This window comes from Vipera ursinii (assembly GCF_947247035.1).
Source record: "Vipera ursinii genome assembly, chromosome: 1".
Lineage (NCBI taxonomy): Eukaryota > Metazoa > Chordata > Lepidosauria > Squamata > Viperidae > Vipera > Vipera ursinii.
Window position 1 is genome coordinate 158,128,415 of NC_139512.1, and position 22,405 is coordinate 158,150,819.

At 40.3% G+C, this 22,405-nt stretch overlaps 1 protein-coding gene across 3 annotated transcripts; it reads left to right on the top strand.

Annotated features, from left to right (window-relative positions):
- The first annotated feature begins 1,606 nt into the window (after positions 1–1,606).
- PDK1 (pyruvate dehydrogenase kinase 1) lies at positions 1,607–22,310 on the top strand. Of its 3 annotated transcripts, none has more exons than XM_083351844.1 (11): positions 1,607–1,950; positions 5,542–5,683; positions 6,886–6,957; positions 9,175–9,359; positions 9,875–9,970; positions 11,146–11,223; positions 14,699–14,775; positions 15,379–15,477; positions 16,633–16,743; positions 20,517–20,630; positions 20,732–22,310. In XM_083351844.1, the coding sequence occupies exons 1-11, from the start codon at positions 1,830–1,832 to the stop codon at positions 20,870–20,872; spliced, it is 1,236 nt and encodes a 411-aa protein (XP_083207970.1). In that variant the 5' UTR covers positions 1,607–1,829; the 3' UTR covers positions 20,873–22,310. The 3 variants fall into 3 exon arrangements, with proteins under 3 accessions (XP_083207970.1, XP_083207972.1, XP_083207971.1); XM_083351845.1 differs by lacking the exon at positions 1,607–1,950 and adding an exon at positions 4,667–4,763 and having other exon boundaries at positions 20,732–22,309; XM_083351846.1 differs by lacking the exon at positions 20,732–22,310 and having other exon boundaries at positions 20,499–20,602.
- Positions 22,311–22,405: the final 95 nt, after the last annotated feature.

A 22,405-nucleotide genomic window follows, 5' to 3' on the forward strand; every position in this document is an offset into this window, starting at 1 on the left:
TCCGTGACTTACAACAGTTCATTTAGTGACCATTTGAAGTTAAAACGGCACTGGAAAAAGTAACTTATTACCATTTTTCACACCTTTGACCATGGCAGCACTCCCATGGTCATGTGACGAAAATTCAGATGCTTGGCAACTGATTCATATTTATGACGGTTGGAATATCCTGGGGACATGTGATCCTCTTTTGTAACCTTCTGAAAAGCAAAGTCAATGGGGAAACCAAATTCACTTAACAACTAACTTAGCAACTGCAGGGATTCGCTTAACAACTGTGGCAAGAAAGGTCATGAAATGGGACAAAACTCACTTCACAAGTGTCTCAGTAACAGAAATTTTGGGCTCAGTTGTGGTCATTAGTTGAGGAATATCTGTACTAAAATAATCGAGAATGATTAACAAACTAGAGGAATTTTAACGAGTTTTTTTAATGGAAAAAAAACAGTGCACGGTTTTGTGGTATATTATGCCTGCACACATACAGAAACTTTGTCCAAAGAAACATACTTTAATTCTCCAGTTGCTACAGAAGACCCGGGAGATTAACATAATAAATTGGAATTGATTTGTTATGAAGTTCTGGTTCATAAATCTCCAGGGAAATGGACAGTAGAGCCACCCTGAAATGAATACAGCAAGGTAGTCCTTGACTTACAATTCATTTATGACCCGTTACAACGGCTGTGAAAAAGTGACATGACCATTTTTCACACTTATAATCATTGCAGCATGCCTGTGGTCACGTGAACAAAATTCAGAGGCTTGACAACTGCTTCATATTTATGACTCTTGCAGCATCCCGGGGGTCACACAATCCCCTTTTGCCACCTTCTGACAAGCAAAGTCCATGGGGAAGCCAGATTCACTTAACAAGAGTGTTATATTAACAACTTGGTGGAGCAGTGGGCTAATGCCTCCTTAAGTAACACCAGCTGCCTGCAATTAGTGCAGGTTCGAGTCCCACCAGGCTCAAGGTTGACTCAGCCTTCCATCCTTCCGAGGTAGGTAAAATGAGGACCCAGATTGTTGGGGGAAATAAGCTGACTTTGTAATAATGCCGCTTGGGTGTGTGTGAAAGCCCTAATAAGCAGGCATATACATAGAAAGAAGGCTATTGCTAAGCACATTGATTTGTGCTTCTTAGATTGTAAGCCTCTTCGGAGAAGGGCGGGATATAAATGGAATTAAAATATAAAAAAATAACTGCAGCGATTCACTTAACAACTGTAGCAAGAAAGGTTGTAAAATGGGACAAAATTCACCGAACAGACGTTTCGCTTGGCAACAGAAATTTGGGGTTCAACGGAGGTCGCAAGTCGAGGGCTACCTGAACCGGCTAGATTTCAGGCAGGGCTGCTGGCCTTGCCCCCCCCCCCCAGGGAAACGGAGGGCAAGGGAACCCACCTCCTCGTCAAGGCAGCGAAAGGTTTACGAAGCAAAAAAAAGCGGGGAGGATTGAACGCCTGGTTGCGGGACCTGGGTGGTTCCAGCTCGGAGGAGCGAGCGAGGGCTCTCGCGCTTCCTTCCCACCGCGGGCCTCCGCAGTTTCGCTCCTCCCGGGCGACCCAAGCGGCTCCGCCTCTCCGCCCGCCTCCTGCCCTCACGGAGGGCAAGAAATAGCCCGGGCCTTGGCCCGTGCTGTTGCTGCTTTAACGCTTCGGCCTTTCCTTCCCGGGCCGGGAAAGGAGGCCTAGTGGGGGGCGGCCGTTCCCTCTCGAGAGGCTGCAAGCGGCGGCTTGGAGCGAGCTGAAGAGGGAGGCGGGAAGGCCAGCCGCCGCTCGTCGTCCCTCTGCTCTGCCCGCCGCCCCGCCGGGTGGGCCGCCGCCATGAGACTGCTGCGGGCGCTGCTGAGAAGCGTCTCCCCGGTGAACACCATCCCGCAGCAGGTGGATTTCTACTGCCGCTTCTCCCCGTCCCCGCTTTCCATGAAGCAGTTCCTCGATTTCGGTGAGTGGCGGCGGGTGGGGGGGGGGTTCCCTTCTCTCTCCCGGCCCGGGTTGCTCCTCCTCCTCCTCCTCCTCCTCCTGGCTCCTTCCTCTGCAAGCCTCCCGCCCCCCCTCCTCGGCCCACCATTTTCTCTCCCCGGAGGGAGACCCGCCACCCCTCTGAGGGAGGAAAGGCGCTTCCATCTGCCCGGGCCTCGAGGGCGCCGAGCCGAGCGAGGTCTCGCGCGGAGGCTGCAGCCGAAGCCGGCCCTTTGCGCTCCGGCCGCGGAGAAGTAGTGTGTGTCCTCGCCCTGCCTTTCTCCACCGACTTCAGGGACACGGACAGAGATGGAAAACGGGGTATAGGCGCGCCCCTGACCCCCGAAATGCAACTCAGAAGTTGGGCTTACAAAAGGCGTTGTGCAATGGAAGGTGTTGTCATGCAAATAAAATAATAAAATAAAATCCTAGACTCGTGTCATATGCTCCTGCCCAAATACTTTTGGACCGTACCGTATTCCTGGTCATTGATTATGGTGGCCGGAGTTGAAGCGGGAGCCTGAAACATACGGAAGTTTTTGGCTATGCTAAGGTCACAGGCGAGTCCTTTTCAAGGGCGACTCCTGGGTTTAAAAGACCATCCCATTTCCCAGAGGATTGTTATTTACTAATACTAGCACGTCATACAGGGACGCGGTGGCTCAGCGGGTTAGGACGCTTGAGCTTGTCGATCAGAAGGTCGGCAGTTTGGCGGTCGAATCCCGAGTGCTGCGTAGCAGAGTGAGCGCCTGTCCCAGCTTCTGCCAACCTAGCAGTTCGAAAGCACGTAAAAATGCAATTAGAAAAATAGGGACCACCACGGTGGGAAGGTAACAGCGCTCCATGTGCCTTTGGCGTCTAGTCATGCTGACCACGGAGATGTCCTCGGACAAGCACTGGCTCTTCGGCTTTGAAACGGAGAAACTAGCACGCATGTGCGGGGGAACCTTTACCTTTAGCACATCATAGCTCTGTCTGAAGAGTTGGATGTGCAAGGTTGTTCCTGTGTATAAAAATTGCGCTTGGGACACACATTTGTCCACAAACACCCTTGGTGATTATTTTTCTTTTTCTTAAAAAAAATAATTGTTGCTTCAGCAAAATGATAGACCTACTGTTATACCTATTACAGATAGTCCTCGACTTACGACTACAAGTGAGCTCCAGTTTTCTGTTGCTAAGTGAAACATTTGTTAAGTCAGTTTTGTCCCCCCTTTATGACATTTCTTGCCATAGTTGTTGTTACATTGGTAACGTGATTATTAAGTAAACCTGGTTTCCCCATTGAGTTTACTTGCCAGAAGGTTTCAAAAGTGGCTCCGGGACTCTGCAACTGTCATAAATATGAGTCAGTTGCCAAGCATCTGAATTTTGATCACATGACCATGGGGATGCTGTAATGGTCAGGTAAAAAAACAGTCATCTCACTTTTCTCAGTGCCGTTGTAACTTCGAACAGTCACTGAGTGAACTGTTGTAAGTCGAGGATTATCTGTATTGCTTTCAGAAATTGTAATATTCTGCTGTATTAATATGCATACAACAAACTGCCAGTACTATGTAGTCCTTCTAAGCTTACTTAGAATTACTGTTCCATTTCACAACCCGAAGGAAAATAGGATTGTGTTTGAATATTTTTCCCCCCCTGCAATCTCTCTCAAAACTGCAACTGCCTCTTGCTTCATTCAGTATGTTTGTTCGAGGTGACAGAACTGATAAGTTATAGTCTAGGAATGTAACTCTAATGCAGTGTTGCATGAGAAAAATTGGAGAACCCCTCAGAGCAGGAGTGTCAAACTCGCAATGTCACGTGATTTGTCGGGATGTATCACGACTTTTTTTCCATTGCCGGCAATGGGGTGAGTGTGGTTTTGGCATGACGCATCCGGCCCGTGGGCCGGCAGTTTGACACCCCTGCCTTAGAGGGGGGAAAAAAAAATCACACTGTAATTCTTTTGGTTCTACTGAATGTGAATTATGCAACATGACTAGAATTTCTACTGAACTTTAGTAAAAATATTCAACTGGATATTGCCCTGATAACTATAAATACTGTTATTTGGCCTTAGATGTTTTAATACATAATGATATTGGTATTGTAATCAAAGCAATCAGATATCCACACCAATGTATCCTGCATATATTTTACATTGAGTAATAATAAAGCTTCAGGAAGTTTCAGTTTATATTATTACATTGAAAATTCTGTTGTTTGTATATTATGTCTCATTATCTCCTATTCCTAAATGTAGGAGTAGCTGATGAGTAGCATTATCTCCTGTATCTTCCTTTAAGGATATCATCTTTAGGAGTGGTGCCTTCTGAGATGGCTTTTGAAGGCAGATATCACTATTGCCTCATCACCTTTCAAGAAGATCCCCTCTTGAAATGATGAATGCAGAACATTTAAGAGGAAGAATGAGACAATTCAGGGGGTGCCCTGAACCAGATTCTCTGGTTGGGAGGGCAGAAAGCAGGTCCTAGGCCAGTTCACCAACACATCCCAGTTTGCAATCAAAAAATGCTGCTTTGTTCCACCTAATGATAGGGCTGTTCCTGTCATTCATGCTCCATCAGAGAGATTATATTTTAAAATATTTTAACACAGTCCACAACACTTTTTCTTTTCTCTTTCAAGTAGCTCTAACCCTGAAATGGTATTCCTTTCGAATTAGCTGTAGACTTTGTCACAAAGCTATACTCAACTGAAGACTTCTGATCTGCTTTGATAATTTCTTTCCCCACATCTGTATCAAGCCATTGTTTTCTTCAGAAATGGCTGTGCTCTTCAACACAGGTAGTACTCAACGTACGACTACAATTGAGCCCAAAATTTCTGTTGCTAAGTGAGACAGTTGTTAAGTGAATTTTGCCCCATTTTACGACCTTTCTTGCCACAGTTGTTAAGTGAATCACTGCAGTTGTTAGGTTAGCAACATGGTTGTTAAGTGAATCTGGCTTCCCCATTGACTTTGCTTGCCAGAAGGTCACAAAAGGTGATCCCATGACCCCGGGACACTGCAACCATCATAAATATGAGTCAGTTGCCAAGCATCTGAATGTTGACCACGTGACCAGGGGGATGCTGCTACTGTCGTGTGAAAAACATCATAAGTCGCTTTTTTCAGTGCCATTATAACTTTGAACAGTCACTAAATGAGCTTTTGTAAGTTGAGGACTTCCTGTAATGGAGAAGAAGAAATTATTTTTTTAATATCTTTCACTGCTCCATAGTTTCTTCAAAAAAAGAATAGTTTAAGATAAGTAAAAAGCCGCAATCAATAATATAAAATGTTATGCATCTTGAGCTTTAATATGAATGTTAAGAATCCAGCGTGGTCTTCGTGGGAGATCAAGCCACATTAGTCCAACTACTAGTACAATTTTGAACATCAGATTACGTACTACTTTCTGAATTTAATTAAACCTATTTTTACTGTAATGATAAAATATCATCCAGGATTTCATAGAGAAGCTGTTATTATCTACCACCCTGAATGGAATTGCCTAATGAATTGTTTATAATCTATTCACTGTGGTTTCAAAATTGTTTCCTTATGATGTTTTCCCCATAGGATCTGACAATGCTTGTGAGAAAACCTCTTTTATGTTTCTGCGACAAGAGTTGCCTGTAAGATTGGCAAACATAATGAAAGAAATAAGTCTGCTTCCAGACAATCTTCTTAAAACACCTTCAGTTCAGCTTGTTCAGAGTTGGTAAGAACCCATTTCTTTTTTAAACAAAGCCTCATGAAGCCAAATTTGAACATTTTGCAAAGATATGTGAAGATGCAGAATATTAAAAGCTGAGTCTTATGGCTATAAGGTGCCTAATAGCATCCATGCACTGAGTAGACATCTGGCTTATATTTTCTCCCTCGCCACCTACATAGCTCTGTGCCAGAGGCAGGAGATACCAACACTGGTCATGAACACACAGCCGAGACTCCTAGCATATCATCTGTCAGCCATCATCATTTACTTGAAGCAATCCCAAGGACAAACATCTTGCCCACATATACAACTTCATCTTGTGGTTTCTGAGCCTGACTTCAATTAATATTAATATTTACAGACTGAGACCTAGGCATCAAAGCGTGATGCAAATGAAAAGTCCTCCTGGTTGAAGAGAGAACATACAGACCCTTGTCTCATTCTGTTTTTGTTTTTTCTCCTCAAGCATATTGTGCCAAATTGGCAGTAGCAATAATGTTACATAGTAATGTTTTATCCTTCCCCAAAAATTGTTCAACAAGTCAGATTTGGCCCATTTGAATTAATTACACCACCTGTTTGTTCTCTGCACCCAATTATCTTTTAGAGTGCTGCATGCATGTAAACAGTTAATTTAGTAAAGCTTATTTCCAAGTGAATGGACATGGCATTGCAACATTAGAAATTGATTTTGAATAATTCTTAGAAAAAGGGCCTCTGTTGTAGGATGGAAACAGATTTACACGATGAGAAAGTAAGGGTTTGCAAAAGGAAGGGGAAAGCTGAAAAAATACTCCCCTTTCCTCTTGAAGGAGTTTCTTACATATTGGAGGCCCTTTTGTTGTGAGGGGAAAAAAATCTTCACTAGTGGGTGGCTAGACATAGAACAGTAAAGCTAGGAAGTGTTTTACTTTTGAAAATCCATGTGCTACTACCACTATTGCTACTATCACTACTACCACAACTGCTTCTTGGTTGAGGTAAGATATAATGGGCATTCAGACACACTTGTAGAAATGGATAGAACTTATTATCTTACATATGAAGGCTATTAAAATTTTAAAAAAAATATTTAAAAAATTAGAATGTGCTGAAATTTGGAAATATTACTTTGGCAAATTCATATTCTTGTCCTTATTAGGTGAGAGGAAATTATTTATTTCTCTTTATGACAAAGATCAAACTTACCGAAATTGTGTTTTTAGGTATGTGCAAAGTCTGCAGGAGATCCTTGATTTTAAAGACAAAAACGCTGATGATACAGAAGCTGTTTCTCGGTGAGACATTTTGGCTTTCTCAAGAACAGTGGATTATCTTACGTTTTTTACGCCAGTCTTGTAGCATGAGACATTCAGTGCCATGTATTATATTTGTTTTATTATATAGATCTCAAGAAACAGTATGGAGATATTAAGTAGGAAGAAAAATCTCTCTTAATTTATTTTTGTAAGTTATCAGGGTGGTCTAAAAATAATAAACTCATAATCAATGTTTTTTAATTCAATTGATTAGTAGTCTGTTAATTTTCTTTAAAGGTTATTAATAATGAAGTGATATTTTGAGTTCACCCATTGAAATTTGCTTAGAATTTGAGTAACTTAATTTTAATGGCTCTGTTTCAAATTTCAGTAGCTTCAGATGCCATTGTTCTATCCAAAACAGGCATTCATCCTTAAGAAATAATCTTAGTGAGATATAGGTGGTAATAAATAGTTACTTCTATTGTCATGTATCTCTAGCTGTGAAGAGATTAAATTATGCTTTTCTGAGGAAAAAGGCCCTTAGGGTATATAATCTCTCAGAGATGAGATAGAATTATGATAAGAGTTTATCTGTTAGAATTTGAACAGCTGCTGAGTTGAAAAATTCTGATTGTATTTTGTGTTAAAAGAATTGTGAGATGGACTTTGGAGGAAGAAATGGTGGACTAAAGACGGCTGGGTGAAAAGTGGAGCCAACAACTTTAGCAAAGAATGTAGCTTGGCTCTTTGAACCTCTCTGGAAAAAGAAGATGAGAGATCACCCACAAGTACTCCCGACAGTTGATCCTTGTGAGGAGTGCTTTGAGCACTGTGGGATAAGGAAATAGCCATGTTTCTCAAACCAGAGTTAATGTCTTTAAAAAGACATTACATTTGCATACTTCCTTAACTAATCCTATTCGGAAGTTGCTTATTAAGTACTTTGCACGTATTAGAAACCATTGGGTGAACAATAATAATAATAATAATAAACCTTTATTGTCAAAGTACAACATGTGTACATTGAGATTAGCTGAGCCCCCCCCCCCGTGCTCTCTTCCCCCCAACACACAGTGACAACAAACCCTCCATCCTACCACACCATGTGAACCAACTACACCACACACCGGCCTCCCAAGTCAATTCTGCATAAGATTATGTCCCATTTAAAAGCCTAACAGCCCATGGATAAAAGCTATTTTTCAGCCTGTTGGTACGGCAGGCTATATTCCTATATCTCCTACCGGATGGTAGGAGAGTAAAGACATACCGTCCAGGCTGTGAGTCATCCCTGAGAATTTTCCTCACTCTTCCAAGGCAACGAGCCCTGGCAATGTCATCCCTTCAGACCTTTTTGAAAGAATTTTTAACTTACTGGCTAAGAAGTTTAATTTCTTTAAGATTTAGAACTTAATTAAAATAAACAGCAAAAAGCTAATTAAGATTTTGAGTTTAGAAAATGATAAATGGATTAGGAGTTCAGATAAATTTGAAGTAAGTTTTGGAATTAATTATAAAGAATCCTTCCCACCAGAAAGTCAACTTGTATTGAATTTTCTCTACATTAAAAGGGCCGGGGAGGATAAAAATTGGACTCTATTAGAGGACTAAAGTTTTTAATTAAGGGAGAATAATAATATATTTGATTAACAGCTATAATATTGGAAATAGTGAAAGATACTTTTGAAAAAACAAAATAAATAAGCAGTGATGTTTGCTTCTATGGATAGATTATATCGGAAAGATGTTTTGGAAGAAATGATAGAACAGGAAGTAGTTTTGTTTGACAAAGTGAAATTGAAAGTGGACTTTTGCTTTCTGTTAGCTTTCAAATTCCTGCTGACAGATATCGGTGACCTCTGCAGCCCACGGCTATCATTTCCCCAGACCTAGGGAAGATATTCATAGGGACTACTGGGAGAAGAAATTGATTGTTGGGAACATCCTGTGAGCTGAACTCTATACACTCAATCCCAGCCATTATTTCTTAAGTATCTAAACCAAAGCAGGACATAACATAAATACAGATGATAGACTTCATCTAAAAATAATTGTGTCTATGCTATTAGAATACCTTGAATTTAGAAGCCCAAAATCCATTTAAAAAGATTGCTTTCTTGTCCTGTTTTAAACACAACCCAATTTTTGTTGACGAGTGGGATGCTTCCTTTAGTTTCTTGCTTTTGCAGTAGTTAAAATTTTAGTGACGGGTGTATTAGTATTTTAATACAAGTATACCATACTTGATTTCAGTTTTAAAGATACTGTGATAACAATCCGGAACCGTCACAATGATGTCATTCCTACCATGGCTCAAGGCGTGATTGAGTACAAGGATAACTATGGGGTTGACCCAGTGACGAGTCAGAATGTGCAGTATTTTTTAGACCGCTTCTTCATGAGTCGGATTTCAATCCGAATGTTGCTTAATCAGCACAGTAAGTACATTGATTGATTGATTGATTGATTGATTGAATGGAGTAGGGTAAGAAAACCTTTAGAAGTGAAGGATTTCAATTAAGACTTTGGTGAGCCAAAACTTGCAGTGGGCATAATGGTGATATTGAGACTGCAAAACCATTTCATGCATGCAAGCAGAGCTGGGGTTTTCTATTTTTGCATCTTAAGGCTTTGAGGGGAAGTTAAAACTATGGTTTTTCTGTGACTCAAAATGGCAGGAAGCAGTCATTAGTTCTTCCCGGTCAGAGAGGGGAGTCTGGGGGCAATAAAGTAGGCCACAGGATGCCAATCACTAATGTAAAACAAGGTGCAAATAGTTTCGTTTAAGAATAAAAAGGAATCTTCTATGCACTTAGTATCATCCTTTTTATGAAGTAATAAATCCTTGTCCTTTGTTTTTGTTCAGTCATTATCATCTCCCTACCTATAAAATATGTTGTTCGTAGCCTCTTTACTGAAATCATTTGTGTTACTTTGTTTTTGTTGTTGGCAGCTTTGTTGTTTGGAGGAAACGTTGAAGTTAACCCAGCACATCCCAAACACATTGGAAGCATTGACCCTAAATGCAACGTTGCTGAAGTTATAAAAGGTACATGGTGAGGAAAATATATAGGGCAAGAAAACAGTCTTTCTGGGCTGTTGACTTTGTACAAGCTCATTCTGTCAGACATGGAAAATTTCTATTCTGCTGAGACCCTGTGTTTATCCTTGAGATGTCATTCTGTAGGTGAAAAAAATAAATAAATACAACTTGATTCAAATTTTGTAGTAATGACCTGATATTTGGGAGACTTTTATGTAGTGTTCCTATTGCCATTCATTTAACGTAATATATTATTTAATAAGGTAATTTTTATTCTAAATTGCATTTTGAAAATCAAGACAGGTATGCCATACCATTAAAAGCTAGCAAGCACAGTGAAAAAGACTTCTGAGCAAACATGCATAAGATCATGCAATTATTGGGCTATATATAAGGGTGGAGCCATTTAGGTTTCCTCAAATCGCTAGCCTTTCCAAAAGAAGGATCAGTCTAAAATGCCTGATAGAGGAAGGACGGTGTGCAGCGTGGGAATTTCCAACAATATGGAGATGGAAAATTCCCTCCTCTTACAATACAATTGATTTTGATTCTAGGTGCAAAATCAGAGATAGTGCATTCAATCCCTCCTCCATCATCTTGCCAAATCCCTGTAGCTACACGTCCTATATTTATAGAATTCAAGAGTACAGAGAGCCTCTCTGAGGGAGATGGGTGGTTCAAAAATGTGATGAACGAATGGATAGATAAATGTAAAAAAAAAGCTTTTGGTATAATTTTGCTTGTTTGAATTTGTTGGACTGAAGGGGACTTGAGTAAGAAGTAACCATCGATGTCAGCGAAGTCCCATCTTTCGACTACTGGAAAGCTTTGCCGTCTGAGATTTGTACTGGACATCTTCCACCTGTTTTAAGATATTAATTTAGGCTATGCGGGATAGATAAATGCTGTTCTATTTGTGCAGAGAATCCAAACATAGACATAGTTCTTGTTAAACTGGTAATTGAAGTTAGCCAGAAGTATGCAAGAGAAATGTCACTTGCTATTCGTAGAATACAACAGTAAAAGTTGGAATGTGAATGACTGTTTCTTCTCAGAACTCTTGTTTTAAGAATTGCTGCCAGCTAATTGAATAAACTCTGATGGGGTGAGGTCTCTCTCTCTTTCTGTGTTTGTGTATCTTTGCGTGCATCTTTTAAGCAAAATTGTGTTGCTGTTTTCAGATGGTTATGAAAATGCAAAGAGCCTCTGTGACTTATATTACATGAGTTCTCCAGAACTTATTCTTGAAGAGAAGAATGGTAAGTATGGAAGGGGGAGGATTGGCTTATTCATGGGAATTGCCTGTTCTTAACCAATTCCTAGCAAGTTTTACCATATCCCTCTGCTTTGCCTTGGACGTACTTTAAATATTTCTGTAACAGATAGTTTTTTAATTGGTTAGAGAACTAGCCTGCTTATGCTGTAAAATACTCTACTTGGTGCTTTGACTCTGTCATGAGAAATGCTAGAATCTTTTGACAGAGAGATGGACAATATTTAGTATATGTTCAGAGTACATCCTAGAACAATAAATGTTTGCACATACTCATTTCACTGCAGAAATTGGTTTTTGGAAGCCAAGTGCAATTATCTGTGTCATGTTTTCAAATGTGCCTATAGGTTATGGCTGGAATTCAGTGTACACTAATATGCTGACTAAAAATGCATGGTAGGTACATTTATCTGGAATTTGGGAAACAGCCTTCAGTATCAATCAAGCTAAACCTAACTTAGAGTTTCTCTAATTACTTGATATATTCTGTCATACGTTACCTCAAATGGTCCAATAATGCCAAGAAGTCTTTCATTTGCTTTTATTCTTTATTCTTTTGACATTTTAGCTAACTTTTATTCAAAATGCATTTTGAACGTCTATATCTTGATGTATATGTAGCACAGTTCTCTGTTCTCCATTACATTTGGACATCTTATACATCATATGGAGAACTTTTGGCTCATGAAAAAGCTGCAACAGCTTTCAGTGATTGTGACTAGAAGCAGGTATGGTATGTAATGACCAATATGGACATATCACAATCCAAATGGATATGTAGTATGAATTTGCGAAAGTATTTAGGTTGCCCCAGAGATTCTGTGTTGTTGTATTTCTACCTTTTGATCTTTTGGCAGATGATATTTCAGAAACCTTGGTGGTGGTAATAAGGTAAAGGTTTCTCCGCACATGCGTGCTAGTCGTTTCCAACTCTAGGGGCTGGTGCTCATCTCCGTTTCAAAGCCGAAGAGCCAGCGCTTGTCCGAGGACGTCTCCGTGGTCATGTGGCCGGCATGACTAGACGCCAAAGGCGCACAGAACGCTGTTACCTTCCCACCGTAGTGGTCCCTATTTTTCTACTTGCATTTTTACGTGCTTTCAAACTGCTAGGTTGGCAGAAGCTGGGACGAGTAACACGCTCATTCTGTTACGCGGCACTTGGGATTCGACCCGCCAAACTGCTGACCTTCTGATCGACAAGCTCAGCGTCCTAACCCACTGAGCCACCGTGTCCAATAGTAGTGCCTATTAATTTTTTGCTGAGAATATTATTTGCTTACTAATATGGAGGTTGAGAGTTCAATCCTAGGCAGCGGCAGATGTTTCTCTATCATAGTGCAAAGAGAAAATACCTGTTGCAAACACCGTGTAGGTGTCAGAAAGGGCATCCAGCCAGTAAACTTTCAGCTCCATTCAGTCACCCTGACTCTACCCCAAATAAAGGTATTACAGATAGTTCATAGAAAGAAAAAGATCACTTGCTTTTGTATTCTTATTCCGATCTTCATCAGTATCATTTGAAGTGTAATAACAATTTCTATTGTCTATTTGGGGTATTTGGTTGTATTAGTCATTTTATACAGAAAGGTAGTTTAAAAATAATTGAAATGCATAAATGATGTATGACTGCAGTATTAATGTGAAGGATTAATGTATAACCTGATAAGTGCTGCTATTAGCTATCAACTCAGTGTTGACTCTGAGCAACCACATGTATAGATCTTCTCTAGGACTATACAGTATGTTCCAATCCAGTCCTTCAGGTCTTCTAACAATGTGGTCTGTGTTTAAACCCATATTAATAAGAGAAGAACTGTATGGAGTAGCTTCATATGCATAAGAGTCCTTTTGTAGCTTTCATGTCATTTAAACAATAACAAACCATTTTTGGAAAGGCATAGAACATAAAAGATTATCTAGCTTCTAGTAATTACTATTACAGTAATTAGTACTGAGTTGTCCAATGATGTTTAATCCTTATTCTGGGTTAGTTTTAACACTATACATTTTAGCATTCTATATGTGTGTGTGTGCGCACACGGGCACACACACAGGCACAAGTATCTCATAATCTGTTATATCTTGAAGAATTATCGAATACTGATTGCTAGACACAGTCACATTAAGAATGTACATTCTGCTTCAGTCACGGAGTCTAAAATCAATATAAGGAGAATGAGAAATTTTGCTCTGACCCGTGATACCTACACGAATATGCTAAATTGACATTCTTTTTTAAAATGTACTTTAAATATCTGCTGTTGAGAACAGAAATTTTCTCAAACATAGGCTTCGAATAAATTTTCTTAACAATACTTAATACTTATATATACTTATGTATATATGTGTCCCTTACTTATGATCCAGTTTTGAAGCTCTGGCAGCTTCCCCACCCCCCCCAGTCTTGTGATTCCATTTTGGGCTGTTGACCACATTTATGGCCATTTGCAGCATCCTGCAGTCCACATTACTGTGATTTTTGCCATTTTTTCCTAAAAAAACAGCATTTTAGTTCCAGTTTTTGGCAAAAAAACCCCTCCTATTGGGTAGAATGGATTTGTTTAATGACCGTGGCATTCGTTTAACAACCAGGGTGTTGGTTTAATACCACCACAAAAGTCATAAAAACAGGCATAGTTACGTGACCTGCTTAACCTCCATGATTTCCAACCATAATTCCAAACTCAATTACAGTCATAAGTAGAGGATTACAGGTATATACGTGTACAGACATAGACTTAGTCTATTGACTAAGACTATAGACTAAATGTATAGACATTTATAGACTTACAGTAAAATGTATTGGGATCCCAATAAACATGAAAGTAATTCCACTTGCCCATTTTATCTCTTTTATCTCCCAAATGACAGACTTCCACTACTGCAAGAAAGGCTGCTTTTAAGAGAATTTCAAATTGAGTTTGCAGTGTTCTATGAGTGAGAGTAGCAATTGGGGGGAGGGGGGAGGGGGGCTCCATAACTCTACAGGCTCATGTGAGCCCTTAGGCAGGACCAAAGTAACTGGATCTTAGTAATCTTTCAGCTATACCAGGGGTGTCAAACTCAATTTCATTGAGGGCCACATCAGCACTGCGGTTGCCCTCAGGGGGCCGGGTGGGTATGGCCAGGGTGGACGTGGCCTGCTGGGTGGGCGTGGCTAGAGTGTGTATGGCCTACTGGGTGAGCATGGCCAGCTCTACATCGTTCACATCAAGGGTGCCTAGGGGGGACAGATCTGAGGGTCTCTAGCAGAAGGAGGGTCTCTGGGCCAGGGCCAAGGCAGTGGGGGCCATTCCCTCACTGTTTCCAGGATGGCTTCCCGGGCCACATGAAACCACTTCGCGGGCCCGATCCTGCCCCCGGGCCTTGTGTTTGACATGTCTGAGCTATACGGTTGACCCATGAGGATAACAGTGACCGTGGGTGTACAACTGATCCTTTCCATTCATCTTGTTTTGCAGTAAAATCACCAGGGCAGCCTATGCAAGTGGTATACGTGCCATCACATCTCTACTACATGGTTTTTGAACTTTTCAAGGTTTGTATTGATCTCTTCTATGTACTCTTCCTGTTTCCCTTAGCCAGATTACCCAAACATAATAATATCTCCCTCTTGATCTGTTAAGAACTGTGTGTGGGGTGGGGTGGGGTGTGTGTCTGTGTATGTGGGGGTGGGTGGGTGGGGAGGTGGGAAGATTTTAAGGGCAGTGACTGTAAATTCTATTCAGCACATGATCTGTGCATTCATAGAAGATTTATTTAGGTGCTCTGCTGAACTTTCTGTCTGATTCTCCCTTCAGGAGCATTGCCAGTCTGCTGGCTGTTTCTGTAAATGTGACACACTTTACCTGCACTTTAGAGCCAGGTGTGTCTCTCCACACCCTTACAGCTCTCCACTGAGGGTGAGACAGCCTGTGTGTTTGGGAACTTTCAGAAAAGCAGATAAATGGATAATCCTACATCAGGGTAGGAAGGCCACATTATTACGAGAAGCCAGAATTCCTACATTGCCAAAACAGATGCTTCTCTCATATTTTGAAAACGAGTCGAATACATTTGTAGAAAATACTGTCTTTACTTAGTAGGCAAAGATGTGTATAAATTGACTGTAAATTATTATTATTTTTTTAAAAAAAATTAGAATGCAATGAGGGCTACCATGGAATATCATGCAGATCGGGGCATTTATCCTCCAGTTCACGTCCAAGTCGCTTTAGGCACTGAAGATTTAACTGTGAAGGTAAAGTCTTTATTTATGGTCTTACATTTTCTGTTTGCAAATGACTAGCAAAGCAATTTGCAGGGCTTAGAGCCACAACTTCCTTTTTTTTAAATAGGACTTATTCTCTGACCTGATCAGATGACTATGAATAATTTTACTTCTAGTGTTTGATTATTTTTAGCTGCCTACAGGTAGTCCTTGACTTATAACAGTTCATTTTGTGACCGTTTGAAGTTGACAATGGCACTTAAAAAACTGACTTATGACCATTTTTCACATTTACAATTGTTGCAGCATCCTTGTGGTCATGTTGTCAAAGTTCAAGCGCTTGGCAACTGGCATGTATTTATACAGTTGCCTTGTCCCATCCCAGGATCGTGTGATCACCATTTGCAATCTTCCAAGCTGGCTTCCAACAAGCAAAGTCAGCGGGGAAGCCAGAGTCATTTGTTACTAAATTAACAACTGCAGTAATTCACTTAACAACAAGAAAGGTGGTAAAATCAGAGCAAAATTCACTTAACAACCATCTGGCCAAGGAACAGGAATTTTGGGCTCAATTGTGGTTGTAAGTTGAGGACTATCTATTAGTTTTCTATATGCTTTATATAGATGATTTATTGTTTGTGTTTTGTTATACTTGTTGTAAACTGCCCAGAATTGCAAGAATAGGTGACATTCAAATAATCAGAGAGTGAAAGAGAAGGGGAGGGTGGGGAGGGAGGGATCCTAGATTTAGCATTGCCTCTACGTATTCATATAGAAGCTATGAACGGAAAAGTCTTGTACCAGCTGCGCCTTTTTTTGCAGAAGGACTAACCTGGTCACAATCGTGGATGCTTTATTTGCATCATGCTCTAGTTAGCTTTTGTTGCATTTTCGAAAAAAAACTTTTGAAGCTTCGATTCATTTATTTTACATCATTTTATTGAATACTAGAATAAAACATAATTTAATAACCTTTTTGTCTGTGCAGACTACGGTTGGAGTAAGCGAGAAGAGTCTGTTGGTCTCTTTACCTAGATCAGGGACCGGTTGTATGATTACAATTTGTGTGTTGTTGTTTCTAGAATTTATTCTTGATAGTGACCCATTGTATGTAGATATAGAATCACACCAAACATGCATAAAGGAGCTCAATACTATACAGTTAATTTTTCCCCCACAATTTAGATGTGTGACCGTGGTGGAGGTGTTCCTTTGAGAAAAATAGACCGACTGTTTAACTATATGTATTCAACCGCACCGCGTCCCCATGTTGAGACGTCACGAGCAACACCTCTGGTTTGTAGTCCATATAATATTTTACGTTCTCAGTTTTGAGATGAAAAACTCAAGTTCTTATTATTTTTCCTGTAGCTTTTTTTAAAACATATGATGAAAAAGCTTTAATCACAGCACGCTTAAAGCAAAATGAATAAAGAAATTCTCGGACATTCTACATATAGAAATAATTTTTTCCACAACCCGTTCTTAACGCCCATAAATAGTTTGAAGGTGGTCCATGATTGCATTTGCTTTTGCTCAACTCAGAAAGGTTGGGGAAAAAGATAAAAGTATGGTCTTGCCCTAAATTGTTGCAGGTCCTAAGCAATAAAAAATCCCACCCATGCCAATCCCATCTTAAAGGGGGTGGGGGTGGGGAAAGTGAAACATTCTCAGTAGCTTAGCAGTTTGGATACTGGCTGGTTTCCTTCTGAGAGAAGAGAGACTAAGAAGTGCTTGCCAGTCTTATCCCTGCTGATTTTTGTCTAGGCTATAGAGAGACCTGGGTAGCCATTAAGACTGGTATTATCCTTGCAGCCCCTGAAGTGTAAGAATTTTCTCCAGGGGTGTCAAACTCACCACGTCACATGACTGTTGTGACATATCGCGACTCTTTTTGCATTGTCGGCAATGGGGTGGGCGCGGCTTCGGTATGATGAAACCGGCCCACGGGCCGGCAGTTTGACACCCCTGAGCTGAAGCATCTGCAGATGAACAAAACACTAGGTCAGCGGTAGTTTTAACGACTGGAAACAAATAAGTACAACTGCTAGTATTGTTGAAACCCCTGAGCCCTGGAGCTACTTTGAAACTGGTGCTGAATTCTAGAGTAAAAAACCTGTCCTGTGGGGGTTTAGAGGCAAAAAAGAAAAAAGAATTCCAGGAGAAAAACAGAGCTTTAATCATGAGCTCGGGAAGATTCCATTTTGGGGAACTTAAAACAGCACGTAACTTAGTTAGCTAATTTATTTGTCTGCTGCTTTCCAGTATAAATCCCAAAGTGACTTGACAATAATTTAAACTACAAATATTAAACAGTAGCTTTAAAACAGGGTAACATAGTATCGGTTTTAGAAATAAAAGAACCAAAGCAAAATGATATATTCAAAGCATTCATATAAAGACAGCTTGGTTATGGGTCTTTACAGGCACCCGCTAGATTTCAATATAGTTGCCCTATGAATTTCAGCATTTCAGAATGAAGGTGCCTGTGCATGAAGGTGGTCTGCCTTCAGGAGGACATTTTGGGAAATGCTTTGAGTCTGACTCAGTTGGCAGTTAGTGTAATTGCTTCAGTAGCAGAATAATGTATAGAGTTGGTTAATCATTTAGCAATCTGGCCGTTGCATTCTGCAGTAGCTGCAGCTTCTGAAAATGGAATAATCCACTGTAATCCCATTATATTTAATAAAGGAAGGACATATTCAATCTGTCATTTGAACCTGGTAAAGCAAACATCTAGTAATGGAAATCACTTGGGTCTCTAGGACCTGTTCATTCCGAAGAAGCCCAGCTCCATTCAGAGCAGGCAAATTGTCCAATTTCCAAATCCATCATTCAGCAACCCACAGTGCCTATGTTTTGTCAGGTTTCATGGGCATTCATCCAAATTTTAATTTAATTTCATTTAATTCTTTTTTCATCCTGGAATTCTCCTACAAGTCCAGGGTTTGCCTTTTTTGGATCAACTGAGCATTGATCCATTGGTTGTGACATAAATTGGCAACTGGCTTGTCAACTCAGCCCTGTCGTTATTGGCTAAGAGAATGGCTTTCATATGTAATGTGGGACTAGAACTCATAGTCTCCTGGTTTCTAACCTGCTGACTTAACTACTAGACCAGAGTGATTTTATTTCTCATTTACATACTGATTTGATACACAGCTTTTTGTGATTTACAAGTCCCCAAACTCCTAATAACTACACTTGTGGTTTCACAGAGTGTCCTCAAGGCACTATTGGCATAGTTGCTACAATATAGAGACATAGCCATCTGATGCTGTTCTTTTTTTTAATCTTAATCCCATTTATATCCCGCCCTTCTCCGAAGACTCAGGGCAATCTAAGCACAAATCAAATGTGCTTAGCAATAGCCTTCATTCTATGTATATGCCTGCTTATTAGGGCTTTCACACACACCCCCAAGCGGCATTATTACAAAGTCAGCTTATTGCCCCCAACAATCTGGGTCCTCATTTTACCTACCTCAGAAGGATGGAAGGCTGAGTCAACCTTGAGCCTGGTGGGATACGATGTTGTCCTGCAAGTAAGATTAGAATTAATGGAACTCAGTGTCTCCAGTCCAAGAAATAATTCAAGACCAAACAAAAATCAATGATAATCAAAAGTACCCAAGTGATCAAACATGATCAACAAGTCAGAATCTGTCTTTTCTCCTGCAAGCACTTATCTAGACAATTAAGGCTGAATTTAATTCAAAACCAGGCCTGAGCCAACCTTGAAAAAGTTCAAGATAGTTGGCTGCCTTCCAACTTGTTTGACATTGTGGGTAAATGTAATTTCTCTTTCCTCAATCTTATGTTCTAAAGTTTGGTTTAACTGTACAAAATCACACTAATTTTTAACTTATTCCTGACCAAGTTGGCTCATTTGGACTAATAAACCAGTTAACTAAGTGATCTAGTTGTGTAGGACATGTACGTGTTTGAAAATGGAGCTCAGGGATCACTTTGATTATAAAACTATTTTATGATGGTTTGTTGTATGTCAAAAAAGGCACAATGTCATTTTCCTAAGTAGAGCTGGGCTCCAACATTAGCACTCTTCACTTTAATATTAGCACTTACATATCTTGAAATAGGTATTAAGTTTTTAAAGACTTACCAAGAGATCTACTGTGAGAGTCCCTATATGCTCTGAAGCGCCCCTCCCAAATTGGAAGCATTGCATGGCCCTAGTTACTGTTCCTGCATCAGTATGGCCTTGGAAAACAGTATTTTGTTTCTGAGCAATGTAGTGTTGCTCTCAAGAGGAGTACGAAAAAGGCTTTGGAAATACTATTTTCACATTTTCTTGAGAAGAAGCACAGAAAAACTTCAATCTCATTAAAGCCCTGATCATTTAATAGAGCAAAAGTGAATTTAAAAAGTGGCTTGCTGTTTGGAGGGCGAAGGCAAAGGGCCGTCAAGTTCAAACTTTTTTAAAACTACTTTTTTGAGTACTTGTTACATGGTGGGGGAAATTATTTAATGTGTTCTGCTTCTAACAGCAGCTTGTTTTGTAGTCGCTGGCTGATGAAACGTCTGAGTCACAGAGATAACATCTTCCGTTAACATTAATAGACATAAATAATTTTACAACCTTATCTGTGAGGGCTAGTGGTTAGCAGCAAAACAGAAACATGGATTGCATAAAGCTGCAATCCCAGCCTAGAAATAACCCCACTGAACTTTGAACATTCCTGTAGGGCAGGGCTGTCAAACTGGCAGCTCGCAGGCCGGATGTGTTATGCGCAGGCCACACCCACCCCGGCTTTGCAAAGGTAAAAAAAAACAACACACGATACGTCATGTGACACAATCAGGTTTGACAGCCATGCTGAAGGGGGAAGCATTTCAGGAATTAGGAAGAAGAGAGAAGGAAAGGGCAAAATGCGAGTTGTGCAAAAAATTCCTTGGCATCAGTGGGAAAAAGAAACACAGAGAATGTTGGCTTGTACCTTCATGTTCTTCTTTGTGGTTAAAAATAATGTTTTAGTCTCTTCATCTGTCCTTTAAGCATTCGATCTGCTTCAGATGTTTCAAAATTTTCAGTTTTTGTTTTTGGCTTAGGCTGGATTTGGTTATGGCTTACCGATATCGCGCCTCTATGCTCAGTACTTCCAAGGAGATCTGAAGCTCTATTCTCTAGAGGGTTATGGCACAGATGCTGTTATCTTTATAAAGGTATGTCAGGGACCAGTTGTGGTGGCAGATTCCTTTCTGTTTAAAATATAAAACTTGTTCATAGCAAGGGATTAACTCACTTCTCCTTTCTTTTGCTGCAGGCTTTATCAACTGAGTCTGTTGAAAAATTGCCCGTGTATAACAAATCGGCTTGGAAACATTACACGGCCAATCACGAAGCCGATGATTGGTGTGTCCCAAGTAGCGAGCCAAAGGACATGACAACATTCCGCAGCACATAGCAGCAGGAAGCCAGGTTTGCTGAGCCAAAGATGGATCCTGCCACCAATGGTCAGCCTACTTAGTACCACTATTACATGTTTAATGGGGACGGATGCATCTCCGTATCCAAGCTGGAGTATGAAAACCACATCATTGCCTAAAGTTTTCTGCAGTGTTCATTTCTAAGAAGTGAAGCTTTTCCATCTTAAATTACTTCAGCAAATGCACCTTAGGTTACTTGAGCAAAGTCTAGATGATAAAAGACCTGAACAGTGTCTTCAAATATTGTTCTGCTTCACCACCAGTCGTTCCAGTGAACAATTCATGGGATGTATGATTTTCTTTTAGACACCTCCTCTGGGATCAGTTGCACTAGTGTAGCTTTTTGCTCTCAAGGACTCCAAAAATGATTTTCAGTGTGAGAGAAAACAATGTGAGCTTATCTCGTTTGTTCATTTTTGTATTAAACATTATGTGGAATTCATTAAATTGTTGCCGTTAGTGTAAACAACTCTTTAGCTTTATGTTTATAGGTATGTATTTACAGCTAGACGTAGGACTGCTTGAGCCTCATTCATTTTGTTTTGAAAATGGAACCATTTCAATCTTTGTCACTGAAATAAATATTTCAAGCACTTGGCTTGTCCAGGTGTAGTGTTTTCCCAACTGGGGAAAGCAAAGCTGATCTTTTAAGAATGCAGGGCCACCCGAGACCTCAGAAAGGAATCCGACCCCTGAGTTACTACCAGGTTAAGTAGGCAAAATCTTAATTTCCTCTGAGATATTAATGGAATTTAAAAGTGTATAACTTGGGCTGAATTTTCCATTTATGTTCAGGGAACTTAGTGATGTTGATAAAACCCTTCCTAATAGAATGCCACTCATACACAAGTGCTGCCAAATACAGTTGGCCCCAGAGTTAGATCACAATATGTGAGGTAAGGGTTGACATATGATTGCAATGAATTAGTTTCTTTTCACATTTTTATTCTGATAGTCCCATAGAACCGTGAGATACGCTTGCGTTCTAAGAAAACAGAAATTGGAACATTATACCAGGTGATTTATGTTCCTTTAGGTATATTCTAATGATTCCAGTTGTGTTTTCCTATCTGCAAGGCAGGTTTGACAAATGACCTAGGTCAGGGGTAGGCAACCTCGGCTCTTTTATGACTCATGGACTTCAACTCCCATGGCTCAGGAATTCTGGGAGTTGAAGTCCATGAGTCATAAAAGAGCCGGGGATGCCTACCCCTGACTTAGGTTAAAAACAAATTTCATTCCACTGAAATCAGTTGAATACTGATATCACTGCTAATCTTTTACTATTGCAGTAACTTACGAGATATGTCTACTCAAAAATAAAATCCCGTTGCATGAGTAAAGGACGTAGCGTGAAGCAGCAGACTTAAATACATTACATCAGAGGTCTTCAAACTCGGCCCTTTTATGACTCATGGACTTCAACTCCCAGAATTTCTCAACCAAGCATGCTGGCTGAGGAATTCTGGGAGTTGAAGTCCATGAGTCATAAAAGGGCCGAGTTTGAAGAC